Source organism: Equus caballus, chromosome 1 (assembly GCF_041296265.1).
Source record: "Equus caballus isolate H_3958 breed thoroughbred chromosome 1, TB-T2T, whole genome shotgun sequence".
NCBI classification, from domain to species: Eukaryota; Metazoa; Chordata; class Mammalia; order Perissodactyla; family Equidae; genus Equus; species Equus caballus.
Window position 1 is genome coordinate 101845652 of NC_091684.1, and position 16283 is coordinate 101861934.

Here is a 16283-nt window from a genome sequence, read left to right on the forward strand (position 1 = left end):
TTGACGGCAAGTGCCTGCCTCCCTGGGGAGGGTCTGTCCATACTGGCTTGAGGCTGCATCTATTCAAACGGCATTTACAAGACCTGTGACTTGCTTTCTGCCTTGGGGTATTTACCTGTGGACCAGCCTTTACCTACCGGGCTGGGGGTCTCTTCCTCCCATTACAACACCTTCCACATCACGGGCGCTTGCCAGAGAATGACTAGATGAACCAATACACGGAAGGGTACATATTTATTTTGTCTGGAACTTTCCGATCACGTGGGTGCCACAACTAATGCCAGCTTCAGAGACAAGGTAGCAGTAAGGAGAGTCTGCCTTCTGGAAATCATTACAAAATAGCAAGCGAGTAGCTGGGTGGAGGTCCTGACCCCCAAGGCCAGAGGCAGGAACGAAAATAGAAGGGGGAAATGTTTAGCTCCAAGGAAAGGCCAGACCCACCGCTACAGGTGGTTGATTCTTAATGCATCGTACAGAGTGGGGAGGGGACAAAAATTCAGTGTGGCACCAACAGCTTCGTTACGTGGACACAGCTTGAAAGAGTGACAGGTGGTCCTTGCAGGAGCGGCTGCCACACAGGCTCTAAATAGAGGAAGCTGAGTTCTTCCGAATTTACTGTCCACGTGGACATACCCTCTGCCGCCTTCAAATATACGTACGAGCTGTCCCAGAGCTAGCATCCTTCTATGTCCCAGATCCCACCACTAATTCCACACTCTCGATGCACCCTATGTTTTAATACAGCGTTCAAAGCCTTCTGGGCCTTATCTAAACACAGCTTGAGGCACCACAGAGGCTGCCGATGTCGTAGCTATGCTGGAGGAGCCCGGGCGCCGGGGTGTCACTGCTCCCCTGGGCTGGCCGCCTGCTCCGGGGCCTGGGGCTCCTCCGCCCGTGGTTTGGGCTGGTCCAGCATGATGGACCTCTCTTCCCTGGGGTTCCCAGTCACCAGCATCCAGTGGTTCTTCGGTTTTTCAACTCTGTGTGAATCCAGGTATGTGTGAGCGGCGACCTCAACTTCCTTTCCGAAATAGGTTCTGGGGTGGGAAAGAAGGAACACGGATTAGGAAGGAAACGGCGACTCTCAGAGAGCTGCTTGCTTCATCTCAGAGGCGGCTAACTCGGCAGACGGCCCGGTACAGCCACTGGGAGCTCTGAAACAGGACACATTCCCCGGGAAGTTGCACCCTGTTTGGGCAGCAATGAGGCGGCTGGGATCCCGTTATAACAACATCCTCCTGTGAGGGAAGGACCCGTATAATAGAAGCAGCTCTAAGGGGACTGCTCACACCTTCAAAGTTCTGTGGGACAATATTTCATCATCAAAGGACTTGTTGTGTGCGTTGCCACACTCTTTAAATTGAGCTTCTTTGCTCATATGCACAGCCCCCACCCCCCGAGTGGGGCATCTTGCTACACCCTGGCGTACGATACCTTAAGAAGAGACCCCGGTGCGCCACCAGCCCCCGGTTGGTGTGGCAATGATTGATGAGAATTTTTGCATTTGCCTTTAAAGATAAAGAAAGTGTGTTATTTGCATTGTGAGTTAAGGCCTCCAATTTCCTGAAAGCAAAAATCTGGAAATATACTATATATTCACTTAAATTTAGTTAAAAAAAATTACACATATATATACACACACACACACATATATATATGGAATAACCTAGAAGGCAAACCATAATGGATTGATTAAATACATTATTGCAGATGCACATATGATGGAACATTAGATAATCATTCAAAGTCATATTGGAGATGATATTGGACAGCATGAGATACAGTCAGTGGTGTTTTTAAGTGGCAAATTTAGGTCTTAATGTCCTATTTTGTAAAATAAAAAATAAAAATAAACGAATCAGGGAAATGTGAATCAAAACCACAAGGAGAGATTCCCCTCGCACCTGTCAGAACAACTGTTACCAAGGAGACGAGATGACAAATGTTGGAGAGGGTGTGGACAAAAGGGAACCTTCACACACTGCTGCTGGGAATGCAAACTGGTGCAGCCACTACGGAAAACAGTATGGGGATTCCACAAAAAATTAAAAATAAAAATACCATCTGATCTAGCAATCCCACTTCAGGGCATGAAAGCAGGTTACTAAAGAGATGTCTGCACCCCCATGCTCATCGAAGCATCATTCACAACAGCCAAGGTGCGGAAACAACCTAAGTGTCCAAGAATGGACGAGCGGATAAAGAAGACGTGCTAGATATGTACAATGGAACATTATTCTGCCATGAGAAAGAAGGAAATCCTGCCACCTGCAATGACACAGAGGGACCTTGAGGACGTTATGCTAGATGAGGTAAGTCAGACGGAGAAAGGCAAATCTCTACGTATCTCTTATATGTGGAATCTGAAAACTTGAAATCATAAAAGCGGAGGGTAGAAAGGTGGTTCCAGGGGCTGAGGAGTGGGGTGGGGAGACGGGTTGTCGAAGGGCACATACTCGCAACTAGTAAATAAGTCAGTCCCAGAGACAGTATAGTGATTACAGACAACAAAACTGTATTATAGACATTAAACTTGATGAGAGGTTAGATTTCAATTGCTCCCTACACTAGAAGAAGCAACAGTTACATGAGGTGATGGGGTGTCAGCATATTGCAATTTAAATGGATCCCATCAACATGTTCTTCACTTTAAACTTACACAATGTTGTGGGTAAAACCACACTCCATAAAAAAAGAGAGAGAATAAATTACCCCCCCCCCAAAAAAAACCCATACGCATAGATAAGGACAGAAATGATATTAAAAAAACAAAACAAAAGAGTGGCCTTCTCTGGAGAGTGGAACTACTGATAATTTTCATATTAGTTTTTGTGCTTTTCTGATTTTCTATAAGTGAATATACATTTGATAATCAGGAAAAAAGTACATATTATTTCGAAATCCTGACCCGTGTAAACTAAAAGCTGTAAGAGGAAGAAAAAAAAACAGCCCCTGACATCCAGGAGCCGGCCTGGCACTCACAGCTGGGCCTCAGTGTTCTGCGGTCAAACGAAATCAACTTCACAGAATGCCCGCATCCGACAAGGCCACTCTCTGACTGTGATGGGTCAAGGCAAACACGAGACCACTCTGTAATAGGGTCTGAACATGGACAAAACACGACCATCAACCGAAACACCGAACATCCACCTCTCCCGCCTGATGTGAGTGACCCCTGCTTCCTCACGATGCCGGCTTTAGCCTTGCTCCGGCCTGCCCGCTCCACGGGTAAGACGATTCGAGATGCCCAGTCACAGAATTACCCCGCTTCCCGACAGCATCCGACCAAGAGCGGAGCCCCACTTCCCAGGACCCTCCCTAAAGTCGTCCAAGGAAAGCCCAGACGCTGTGCGGGGTCCTCTCTCACATCCTCTCGCTGAGATGCCCCACGGCTCCCCAGGCGTGCGTCCTCCCTCACTGCGGCCATCAATCAAGCCCCCTAGTCTGCCCGCGGGTGCTCCTGGTGGCCTCTGGCTGGAGGACGTCACCACCGCAGGGCAGCTCAGACAGCACAAGGGTCCCCACTTCACAGAAGTGCAAGGGCATCTGAGAGAGGCTCAAGCCTGCCCCAGGCTACGGCCCGAGTGAGCGATGGGAAGACCCCCCGGCACCTGGGCCACGGCTCCTCCAACAAGTATAATAATAACAGCAACAACATCATTGACGCCTGCGACAGTGTCTGTGGGCTGGGCACTTTCCAACGAGCACTATAAACGTACTAGCCCTTCCATCCTGGAAAAACCTCACAAAGACATATTATTCTCACGGGTATTTTACCCATAAGGAAGTGGACATACTGACAGTTTAAATCACGGAAAAGAGAGGCAGCTCCAAGGAGAGCAAAGCTTGGCAAAGGCCAGTGGAAGAGAGGAAACCTGTGTAACGTGTGCACCGTGGGCCGTGTGCAGGTTCTCCTTACTGAGGGAAAGAGCCTTGTGAACGTGGGTCCACCTGCAGAGCTGGGAGAGAAGTGCACTGTGTGGGAGGATGTGGGGTGGCCTGTAACAGGGGCCCCCTCTCTGGAAGCCCACCTCAGCCGGCCAGCCCTTTAAATTCTTGCTGCTATAATTGCACGCTCTCCCAGTGACTTCAGCCGGTTCCTCTCTCTCCCTCTGCTGGAGCCCTCAGGAGGGCGCAGCAAGGTCCCCGGCCTTCGAAACAGCTCTGTGCTGGCCAGACCTGCCTTCCCTTCAGGACTGTGCCTTGGGCTCCCGACCTGCAGGGCCCCGGGGTCCTGAGAAAACATTCAGCAATGAGGAGGAGAAAGATGCTGCCTGTGGACCGCTGCATCCACCTGTGCTGTGGCCCTGCTGTCTCCCTCACTCCCCGAGACTTCCCCGTCTCTTCAGAAATGAGGGCGTAACAGAGGCCTGGAAGAAAGCAGCGTCGTAATCCTCAAGTCTCGGGTCCGTGGTTCTCAGCCTGTGCTCAGGGCCGGGGCGTGCGCCTCGGTATTTTTAAAAAGCTCTGTGGGTGACCCTGATGTGCAGCCGGGGCTGAGAAACACCCACACGCAGGGTGCTGCCTCGAGTCAGAATCGAGTTACAAATGAGAAAGAAGAGAGTGCGTGAGGCCCTGGAGCTACGCTGAGCCTCCGTTCTGCAGACAGGAGTAAACAGCATCCGTCCAGGAGCGCCGGCACCTTCACGTCGTCCCCCCGCCACGCGGTGCTCACCGGAACCGGGAAGCCCTCGTACTCCAGGCGCAGCTGGGGGTCGGGGAACGTGGCCTGCCAGCAGCTCAGGTAGGAGACCTCATCCGTCAGGTACACTTCCTGGAGCCAAGACCTCTTGGACGACTTCAGCAGGGTCCTGTGGTCGCTTGACAAATATAACTGGAAATGACAGAGGAAAAATGTAAATGTCACACGAGTGGACAAGCCGGGGAACTGAGAGGCAATCTGCTGGCTGGATGGCAGGTGTGTTCAGAGAGGTTTTCAAAGCCCTGTTCTTACTGACCATGTGAGAACACGCAGTTCTGTACCCCAGAAATGCCGTTTTGGGATGCTGAGGCCCCCGGCCCCACGCCACCGCAGACTGTGTTCCCTTCTTTGAACACCAGGCTCCATCTCCAACTCTCTTCTCATCCTGTCCCTGCTCCCCTCCTCCTCTTTTTCAGGGCAGAGGACCCAGATCAATATTCTATTTATTACAAATAATGTTGCCCGAAACTCATTGCATGAAGTGAAGTGCTCTTAAAAGCAACATCATCACAGCTGATAGTCACTCGTGAGCCTCAAGGGGGTCTGCGCCCCTCTGGAGTTGATGCCCACACTCAGAATCTCGTTAGGCAGCTCTCCAGCTGCCTGCAACTTTGCCAAGAACCACCCCATCCTGCTGGGAAGTCCAAAATGTCGGCTTCTCGTTAGTTAGCTCTTTATTGACTCTCTCTCACCCTGAACCTGGAGGACATTCCTGCATATTTTAATAGGTTTTCAACGAGCATCTTTCCTATGCAAAGCTGAGCCTTGAAGAGCTATGGGGAAGGCAGAAACGAGTTACTGACCTCAAGATGTTGTCTGACTGGCAGGAGAGATCATCGAGCATAGAAATGGGCAGCAGCTGTAAGGAATGGCTGTCCAGCATGGACGCCAAGGGTCGTAGGAGGGCAGAGGATGGAGCAGCTCTCCCGGGGCTCAGGGAAGACCAAGGAGGTGGTGATGTGGTAACAGGGAGCCCGAGGGGATGAGCACAGACAGGGAGTGGGGGACATATTACAGAAGATCTTAAATGCCGCAGTGAACAGCAACGCTCAATTCAGAGGGCACTGGGGAGCCACTGCTGACTTTTCAATAGAGATGGGAGGTGCTCAGACCTGAGCTTTTAGAGGATCAACCTGTCAGCATCCCGTCCCGTATGGTCTCAAGTCAGGATAGACTAGAGGGGCCAAGCTACGGGTGCCTGACCTGAGGTACTGGCATTGGAATGAAAAGACAGGCCAAACTGCGTGATGAAGGCAGAGCCGTGGGACTTGGCCATCAGCCGCGCGCTGGCGGGAAAGAGCGATGGGTCCAAGATATACCGCGGCTTTGGCCCTTTTTGGCCCCAATAACGGTGCCACTCAGAGCAACAAGGAGAACCAGGACTTCAAACGGCAAAGAATATCTATCTCAAACCACAAACTCTGTTTTGTTAATGCAAAGAAAAAAAAGAATAATGTCAGGAACAAATCTAGAAAGCCAGTATCACCAGATTTTTTATAAATGCCCCAGAAGGGCTTGCTAATTCAAAGACAAAGAACAGAAATGAGAGGCAGGAGAATTTGAGAAGAGAGAAAGTTGCCATCACGTGAAGATGAAATGGCTGTCTACCTAGGTGTCATGAGGGAATCAACTGGAAAACTATTAGAATTAGTAAGAGTAAGTGATGTCATCAAAGGTGAGTAGAAAAATCAAGGCTTTCTTATAGTTTTGCTGCAGCCATCAAGAGGACGTCCCGTGAATAGCACCAAAACAGAACATACCAAGAAAAAGGCTTAATGAGATCGGCATCAGACTCATGTGAAAAAAACCACAAACCTTTACCGAGATGTGAAAGAATAATTGAATAGATGGAGAGGCATCCTAGAAGAATATATATTGTAAAGCTACAAAATGTGTGAGTTTACTTAATTTTACAATCACATTCAAAATACCAAGTGATTTTTTTTTCCCACAAGGGCAGAGGGACTTGAAAAAAATAATTATTACATTTAGCTAAAAGATTAATTCCTAACATAATTCAGACAAAGAAGTGTAATGAGATGGAACTAACACTACGAGCTGTCAAACTATATTATAAAGCCATAGTTCTACAAGAAAAATAGACAACGCCACTTCAAAGGGAAAAAATAAGAAGCTCAGAAAAAGCATGGAGTATGTACAATAATTTAATGCATGCTAATGGAGGCAGCATGTGTCCGTGAAGAAAGGAATAATTACTCAAGAAATAAAAAAGATACCACCGACTCCTCATCTGGGAGAAATTTACATGTTCCCAGACAACCCTTTATCAAAATAAATCTGAAGTGGATGAAAGAATAAGCTTAAGCAAAAGCAGACAGCTAGAAGTTAATAAGAGTTTCTCTTTTTATCACATCTTTGGAGCTGACTTTAAAGGGTCTCAGAAACAGAAGGAGTTACAAGGAGAAACACTGATCGATTTTGCTCAAAAATAGATTAGAACAGCTGCAGTTTACAAGCTGAGTAACAAATGGAAGGACATGTTAGCCACGGACGGGACAAACCGTATAATCTGTGAAAGAGCAGATACGTAAACCAGATCAATAAACAGGCGGAGAACAGACGATTGACAGGGGAGAGAAGGACAGAAGGGATGGAAGGGGAGGGAGAGGAGAGAGCGGCAAACAAAAAAGAAGAAAAGAAAAAAATCACATCTGAATGTCGTAGCGCTTGTATTTTCCCTGTGCTTTAAGTCTGATCTCTCTCCCTTTCTAAAAGAAGATAAGCCAAAATGTTACTCGTGCTAATCTCTGGATAACAAGATGATGAGTTACTCTCGTCTTTCAACAACTTGGTATTTCCTCTAATCTCTACATTTAAAATCAGGCTGCAGCTTACCATGTATGGTATGTCATAGTTTAAGCATTGATCTTTCTTAGTGGTACAAAAATAATAATAATTCCACACCATACAATAATGGAATCTTTGATTCAATGAAAAATGTTATATTGTGCCAGCTCTGACACTTAGTAGCTGAGTGACTTGGAGCAAAATCACTCAACCTTCTTGTGCCTCAGTTTCCCCTTCAGTGAAATAGTCCCCACCTCATAGACTTGTTTGGAAGAACACGGGAAACACTTAAGCATGTGGTAAGGTATAATAATCCCCATTTTGTAGATGAGAAAGATGCAAAAGGGTTTAATAATTTACCCAAAGTCCCACCCCATAGATATGCAGCTCAGCTGGAATTCAAACCCATATTTATCTGGTTCTGTTACACTTCCTAATCCCCAAAATAAAGGTAAAGATCAGAGACTTATGCTGCCTGATTTATGCAGACTTAAGCATCTCGTATTGTCTTTCTCCCAAATTAGGCAGATGTTTGACAAGAAAAGGTCAGAAAAAGTTGTCAGATGATATGCTTTCCTAGCATTAGGGACATTAAACAGCTGTCAGATTATTATTACATAATGCAATCATTTGGTATAAATTTTTGGTTTTGCCAGCTGCATTGCAAAAAGGCTTTTTTTCCCCCTTACCCTTTAACTTTGAAGGGCATATTTTTGTAATTTGCAAAGTGAGAGGAAAGAATTAGCCCACAACTGCCTGTGAAAAGCTGCAGGCTGAAACGACAGGGAAGCCCGAGATGGAGCGCGTGCTGTCGAGTTCTCTGTCGGGGTCCACAGGTAGCCACTAGCCCCCAGGGAAACCAAAAGGGCTGGTCCCAAGCAGATCCCCAACGGGATGACTCACCATTTTGTCTTCAAATCCTCCTGTTATCCCGAGGCAAAAGTTCTGCCCGTATCTAAGAACTTGACCGGCGGCCTCTCTGTCTGGGCTGTCAGTGGAGTGAAAGTATAGGGTAAATGCGCCGTATTCGAATCAGTCTACAGCTCTATTCTTTGTATATGCAGTTTCATTTATAATTTTCTTGATAGTGCATATTCATGTACCATAACTGAATTAAGTCACTAAACAAAAGGTCTTTTCTTTTGGCCTTCAGATCCAGCCAGCACCCTATTCCCTGTCTTCCAACATGGCCAGAAGACAGAGCATCCCCACTTGGTGAGCCTGGAGCGAGCTGAGCACAGACGCCATCCTGCGCTAAGGAACTGCGTCAAGCACCCTGACATCTTTAGAGAGAACCAAGGAAACCCATTTGTAGACATTTAATACAATCTTCCTTCTTAATTCTCTGGGAAACTGAAGTTGTGATCAATTTTTAGTTGTCTTAACATAAATTATCTGTATTCAAAGGAAATCTAAATTCAAGATCTGAAGGATGGGCTACATTCCCGTGATACAAACACTGCTGTCATAATTTAGAGACAAAGTGAAAGCAATATTTTTCATTGTAATTATGTCTCTGCTCTCTAAGGATCTAAATGCTCATTTTCCACAATCTCCTCAAGTACGTTTTTAGTGGACAATTAATTTTAAGATAACAAATGCCCTTGTAATGCCACCTTGCATTAAACTACGTATTTCTGATGTAAAAGTAACATGGCAACATTAAAAGCAATAAAAGCACTCAGATGAGCTCCAAGCATTCTGAGATGTTATTAGGAAAACCCACTTTACTTCTAGATGGGATGTGAACTTAATTCCCTGGATCCCCATATCTTTGAATTAAGTATTTTGAATTGGCACAAATTAGCAATTATCCTGACGTTTAAGATAAAGGGACTGTAAAGGCCCCTTGACAATAATCCTCAAGATAAGAAAACAAGAGGAGCGTCACACAGGACGTTCCGATAACCTTGGCCTCCAGTCGGCACTGCTCCAGTCCGCAAAAACAGATATTCGTGACGCACATAAGCGGAAAGTTAAAGAAACCTTACCTCAAAACGATGAAAGTGTTTCTGCCGATGGGGACCGTGACCTGAGCCAGGCTCAGGCCACACGGCACCTCCAGCTCGTCGCTCAGATGGGCTTTCACCTCGTCTGGAGTCACACACAGGCTCAGGTTCCCGCCCAGAAACAGATCCGCTTCTGTCTCCGGGTGGTCGGGATTCACCAGCATCACTTTGTCGCCGTAGTGAACGTATCCGTCCTGGGATATGGAAAGCTGCATCTGCGATTGAAATAGCAATTCTTCAGATCCAGCAAGCAGCCCTGCAGCCACTTCTGCTGCACCTTCCTTCCCGAGAAGACCAGGATTCATTTCAATCAGGGATTCACTTGGATGCCCTCAGATCCTTAATTTTCTTCCTTTTCCTGCCACCAATCCCCTCTTGCTTGGCCAAAGCAAAGCCCCCAATAATCCCAAACGAAGTAAAACAAGGCTGGTGAAGAATCACGTGCGTCGACTCTGTTATTAATTTATTCAACATCCACTGAAAATTTCTTGAGCGCCAACCGAGGGGCGTGACTTACGCCTGTGTTAATCTATTCAGTTCCTAATTTGGAAAATGCAGGTAAATACAATTAATAGCAGACTTCTCTTATGTTCTGTATCTCAGGGAATTTTAAACACTGTGGTTTTCAGACCTCAAGAGAAAAACTGGCATTTTCCAAAGGATAACTCACTTTTGGAATTTTTGCTTGCTTAACATATACTCACACTTAATTTGATAGGATTTTGAAAACAATGTTTGAATTTAAAATTACCTGTCTCAGGAGATTCTCCTTTAGCCTTCTGCTTCTCTGTATGAGAAGTTGGCCCTTGTCTCTCTTCTCTAAGAAATCTTTCATGAGCTCCTGCTTCAACAGAAAATGAGTAAAACTCAAAGGGTCCACAATAGTCCTGATAACACAGATACTGGTAGCTTTCAGGTCAGAAGCACATCAAGTTGAAAAGGCCAAGTTTGAGAACAGAAAAAGAAACGTGAGTATAATAGGAACGGGGGAAATTTTTTTGAGCATTATTTTAATATTTTTATTTCATTGTAGAATGTTTGGGAAAAATGAGAAAGGCACAAAAGAGACATCGCTCATAATTATTCCAGGCAGAGACCATCGTGAGCAACATTTGGAGGCCGTGTGTCGTCTGGTGAGGGGACGTCATCCCCAGCTTGGATGATGATGGACACTGTGAGTCCGCCCACCGCCCACAACTAGTTCCATAGCGGTGGCCCAGTGCCTTGTGGGGACCAGCACAGGAGCATGCAAGGCCGTGAGTATAAGGTCTGTAAAGGCCATGCTACAGGGACCCTCAGGAGGGTATATGCCATGGGCGGGTGAGGGGGGGCGGTGTTTCTACTCCGAGCCTCCCTCCTTCCCCGGACCGCAGCCTCGGCGACCCTCAGACTCTTAACGGCCCGAGGGAACTTCGTGGGGCTGGAGACTAAGGGGGAGGCTCAGATGGGGGGCTTGAGAGAGCCAAGGCACCCAACGTGGGGAGGCTGAGGGACCCAGGGGAAGAGGAGAAAGGCCGAGACCCGGGACAGCGGGTGAGATTCCAGGGCGTCCCGCGTGCGCTGGGAGAGAAAGGAGGTGCGGGATGCTCAGAGGAGGGCCCGCCCCCCGGCCGCGCCGCCGCGCCTCCCGCACCTCCTCCAGGTAGACGTCCTCGTTCCAGTTGCCCATCCGGACTCGGGGGCCGTACAGGTTCCGAGCCATCGTCCCCGGCGCTCCGGCCGCCGGGACTCCGGGGACGCCGCTGTGTTGCGCGCTCGTCGCCATGGCGACCAGGCCCCGCGCGATTGGCCGCCGCCAGGGACCCTGCTGGCCAGTTGGCGACAGCGGGAGAGCTGGGCCCGCGCGGCCCCCTCGGGCTGTCACCCCGCCCGCTTCCGTCGCTCAGGTTTTCTGGAGTTTAATTGCAAAGGGTTGAGAGGAGAAACTCGAGCCTACTGACGTCGTGGTCCTAAAAGCTCCGTAGAGAAAATTTTAAAACTTTTTTTTTCCTTTAGGATCTAAAGGAAAATTGCTGTAAAATGAAGCCCTCCCCCCCCCCCCCCCCCCACTTGTTAAGGCAGCAAAGAGGAGCCTTTCAACGGAAGCGACAGACTGTTTTGATCCAGCAGCAGTTTCACCCTGATCATAAAACGATAGATGCTCCAGGCAGAAATTTGGAACCAAAATAAAATAGAAGGAAGAGAGGAGGGAGAATTCCTCAAAATTTCACCGCCTCAAAAGTAAGAAGCATGTCATGCTGGCATGTTTCTGAGGTGGTCCATCCCTCTATGGACTTAGCCACCCTCCTCCCCTGGCCCGTCTCAACTACGAGGACAAGCCTCTGATTTGCAAGAACTCTTGATAAAACCAGAATATGTTGAAGCCAACATTTCTTAAACAAAATGTCCTTTTATGAGTAGGAGGGATAAACAGTCACTGTAGGGCAGCCAGAGCTCGATGCTGATTGAATGCGGTCAGTAATTCACCTTTATTTAGTGTGTACGAAGATAGGACAGAAATGAAAGAGACGGGAACATTTTCTCCCCTCAGCAACACCATCCAAAAGAGAAGATCGTTCCTGAAAACAAAATAGTTCAGGAAGAATGGGATAAGTGCAGTTAAAGACGTGCCGATGAAGGGCCGTAGGCATTTAAAGAAAGAGCCATTTCCCCTTTGGGGGACAATGAGAGTGAGAACCAGGCAATCTGTGGGTGGTGACTGAGGCAGGCGGACTCGGGCTGAACCTGGAAGGATCTGAGCTGGCGGACGGCAGCACGGGACACGTGTAGGAACGTCTCACGTGCATGTGGACCCGTCTGTGAACGCAGCACCGCGTCCCAGGACACGCCAAAAGGGTAAATGGGACAAAACAGGTAGGTCAGACATTAGACCGCTCACTGCGTTTGCTAAATCAAGAAACTGAGACGCAAAGATGCTCGTGGTTCATCCGAGTTCAAGCTGCTAACGTTGCTCAAAGCGAGGATGCAACCCAGATTTTCTGACTCCAAAGCCCATGTTCTTTCTCTTTGAGTGTTTCCATGTTCCCTGTAATATCAGGACTATGACAAGGCGACTTTGCTCTCCGCGTAATTTAATAAAGTTCTAACGACTCAGCTGTTGGTAAGTCCTTAACCCAGTACAGCTCTGCTCTCACCTGCTTCCTCTGAGATGTTCCTGTCAAGGATGTTACATTCCTGTATCTTCTAGGCCCAGCAATACAATAACTGTGTGTGCATATTGTTTGATATAGTTGCTTTTTGAATCATCCTGTATAATTACATTCGTAACCGTCTTACTGGTACTCTCGGTTTCTTCCTGTGGATGCAGATCACAGCCTGGAATTACTTGCTTCCAGCCCGAAGAACCTCCTTCGGTATTTCTTGTAAAGCAGGTCCGCCGGCAACACATCCTCTCAGTTTTTACTTACCTGCTCCTTCCACCTTCATTTTTGTAAAATAGTTCACTGGACGTAAGACTCATTTTCAATTTTTTCTTTCATCGTGTTAAATATGCCATTCTCCTGCCTTCTGGCCTCTTTGTTTCTGACAAGAGGTCAACATGGATCTTATTAGGGCTGCCTCGTATGTGGGCGGAGTGTCTGTATGGGACCTTCCTGCTGTCGGGATGTTCTCTTTGACTTTTGTCACTGTGACTATAACCTCTTCGCATTTATCCTACTTGGAACATGTTGAACTTCTTGGATGTGTAGATTAACGTCTTTTCATCAAATTTGGGATTTGCCATTATTTCTTTGAAAATTTTTCTGCTTCTTTCTCTCTCTCCTCTTCCTCTGGGACTCCTATTACGTGTATGTTGCTGCTCTTAGTAACGTCCTCGTTTCTCTAAGGCAGTATTCATTTTCCTTCCTTCTTTTCTCTCTCTGTTCCCCAGATTGCATAATTTCTGCTGATCCATCTTCAAGTTTGCTCATTTCTTCTTCTGTCAGCTCAAATCTACTACTCCTTCTGTCTAGTGAGTTTTTCATTTTGGTGATGGTAATTTTCAATTCCACAATTTCCACTTGGTTCTTTTTTAACATTTCTGTATTAATATTGCATTTTTGATGAGACATTGTCATCATCTTTCCGTTAAGTTTTTTAATAATGGTTTTTCTTAGTTCTTTGAATATATTTACCATAGTTGCTTTGAAGTCTTTGCTAAGTCCAACATTTGGGCTCTCTCATAGCTGGTTTTTTCCCCTGGGTATGGGTCACATTTTCCTGTTCCTTTGCAGGTCTCATAATTTTTTATTTAAAACTGGATGTTTTGAATAACATATTATAGCAACTCTGTATACTGATTCCCCGCCCTCGGTGCCTGTTGTTGTTGGCTTGTCTGCTCGTGTGGCTGTTTAGTGACCTTGGCTGGGCTGGCTCAGTGAAGTCTCTTTCCCCATGAATAGTGCAGCCTTCTGATGTATCTCTTTGGGGTGCAGCCTGAGCAGGCACGGGGTCCCCGAACCCTAAACGAATCTTATTATGCTAAAAAAAGTAACACAGAGAAGTGTCTCACAACTTATGGCGCAGGGCGATTTAAAAGCCAGCTGGTAATAATAAAACTGTAAACATACACACAAGAAGTTTTCTAAAACATTTTTTTACTAATTTTTACTTTTATTTTTGAAAAGTTATAAAATGTTTATTTTACACATAATTATATAAAATTTTAAATTTACGTTCCTCAAAAGCTCTCAAAGCTAAGATTAAATCAGAAATACACTCAATACACTCATACATTGCTGGTCACTGTAATTCACGCAGGCCTTAATTAGCAATAAATATCCCCTTGAAATCAGGCCACTGTTCCCTTCCATTTATAGTTATTATGATTTTAACATAAACTGGGTATTTACTGGAAAACTTACTTGCTATTTTTTTCATGATCTGATAAGGCTCTTGGAAAAATTCAATTACAGCCTTTTGTTACTTACTTGTGAAACATCTGGCAGGAAAAGAAAAGCTAAAGAAATACTTGGACATCATCATTTTTAAAAAGAGAAGTAGGACAAAGTTCAGATATTGGGAAAGAGAAATGAGAGTTATAATCTTAGAAGCAAGTAACTTTCAGGGCTGAAAATAAGTCTTAAAGTCCTCATTGGATGACAAATATTAGTCATCATAGTGCAGTAAAGAAAAAAGGGACTGAAGCTCCTTTCATTAAGCTTATAAAAGCATTTTTCTCTCTGAGCCTCAATATCTCCATCAATAAAAATGAGTGAAGGATAACTTTATTGCTAACTCTCTTTGAGAGCATTTCTAAAATGCTCTGTGATATGTTAATAGATACGGAGGGAGAAAGAGTTCTGTTGTCAATAAATCTGAGAAATGCTGGGTTGTCCAGGCTTCTTTATTGCAGAGCCTTGAATGTAACGGTGTGCACCATAAACCTACAAAAGGAAGACAATGCAAACAGCGTTGCCCCGTGAAGTTCGTCGTGCAATCCTCTTTTTGGAGAACTGGCCTGCAAGAGCAGCGTGTAAGGAACACTGACTCAGAGACCTTGTGAGGCTCAAAGGAAATAATAGTATGAAAAAGGGGTAGGATGTGGACATGAAGATAAAAGAACCGGGTGAGCACTTTCCAGAGGAAGCAGGGTGAGCCGGGGTACGGAAGCAGAGAAGCGAGGGCTTCCTAGAGGGCCAGAGAGACACGGGGCAGGGAGAGAGGGGAGAAGACAGGGGAGGGCCCGCAGCCCCGAGGCGAGAGCTGAGGCTTTATCTGTGCGTGGTGGGGAGCCAGGAGGGTTCCTGAACCTCCACAAAGGGCAGAGCAGAGCTTTCGGAAGTTTGCTGGGGCTGCAGGCTGTTGCCTGGCTTTCAGGCTGACAGGCTGGGGTGGGAGCAGGGAGCCCAGCTAAGAGCCGGCCTGGGGAGGGTGCTGGGCGTGGGAACAGAGAGGTGAGAACGGATGAAAGAGAACCGAATCGGTAACGTTCACTCCTGGAAAACGACGATACAGTGGGAGCATCCTTCCTATTGTTCCTTCAGCTGAGGTTCACTGTGCAGCAAGCACTGTGCTCAGCATCGGGGAGGTGAGGACAAGGAGAGCGTCGGGGGCCTGCCTTTGCCCAGAGTCACAAGGAGGCGACCGCCCCAAACAGTGGGTACACACAGGAGGCATGGGGCCAGGGAGGACTTCCCCCAAGGATGTCGGCAAGTGCTTTCCTGCTGGATGACAGTCCTTTGATAAAGGAGGCAGGAATGGAAGTCCTACACAGCCACGTGGTCAGCACCTTGTCTCGTCCTGTCCTCTCCCGAGACCCCAGGGTGGTGTCTGACTGGGAAAGGGTCTCCTGGGCTTTTTTGTCCCCATCTGTTTTCCCTCTGGTTGCTCCAGACCCCTGGGAAGAGACTCCCAACACGACACTTCTAATTTTCCCGGCCAGACAGGACTACCGGAGTCCAGCATTCACCCCAGGGACAGGCTCGTGGGGCTAGGTTCCCTCAGTCCCTCTTTATTGCCCTCGGCCATCTTGCAATCGGTTGTCATCAAAGCTGACCTGGCGGGTGATGCCCTGGCATGTACCCTGAGCCCCGAGAGCAGAGGAAATGTCCTTCTATGCACAGTCCCCGCTGACTTGGGAGGAGGGTGGACCCTATTAAGAGGAAGCCCCTTTGTCCTACTCATCTCCCTGGTGAGTTTGGAAATGCTGGGGTGGACCCAGGGCAGGGCTGGCAGCAGGAGCTCGAAAGAGCTGCACGGGGCTGCCCAAGAGCGAGGAGAAGGCGAGTTTCCCATGGGAGGGAGGGGGGTGGGCTCTCAGAGGTGCGGCTGGGAGATTGGAA

At 47.3% G+C, this 16283-nt stretch overlaps 1 protein-coding gene and 1 long non-coding RNA gene across 3 annotated transcripts; one reads left to right on the top strand and one right to left on the bottom strand.

Annotated features, from left to right (window-relative positions):
* Positions 1-215: 215 nt before the first annotated feature.
* Positions 216-11407, bottom strand: CFAP161 (cilia and flagella associated protein 161). The gene is made up of 7 exons (XM_001497394.6): positions 11153-11407; positions 10271-10360; positions 9502-9734; positions 8414-8498; positions 4676-4834; positions 1435-1508; positions 216-1037 (listed from the first exon to the last, which is right to left on the bottom strand). Exons 1-7 carry the CDS (start codon positions 11282-11284, stop codon positions 842-844), a joined length of 969 nt encoding a protein of 322 aa, XP_001497444.3. The 5' UTR covers positions 11285-11407; the 3' UTR covers positions 216-841.
* Positions 9701-14827, top strand: LOC138923969 (uncharacterized). 2 transcript variants are annotated; one of them, XR_011438352.1, is made up of 3 exons: positions 9701-10077; positions 10609-10775; positions 11515-12790. It is a non-coding gene; the product is annotated as an uncharacterized lncRNA (long non-coding RNA). The 2 variants fall into 2 exon arrangements; XR_011438351.1 differs by having other exon boundaries at positions 9731-10077; positions 10609-10786; positions 11515-14827.
* The last annotated feature ends 1456 nt before the right edge of the window (positions 14828-16283 follow it).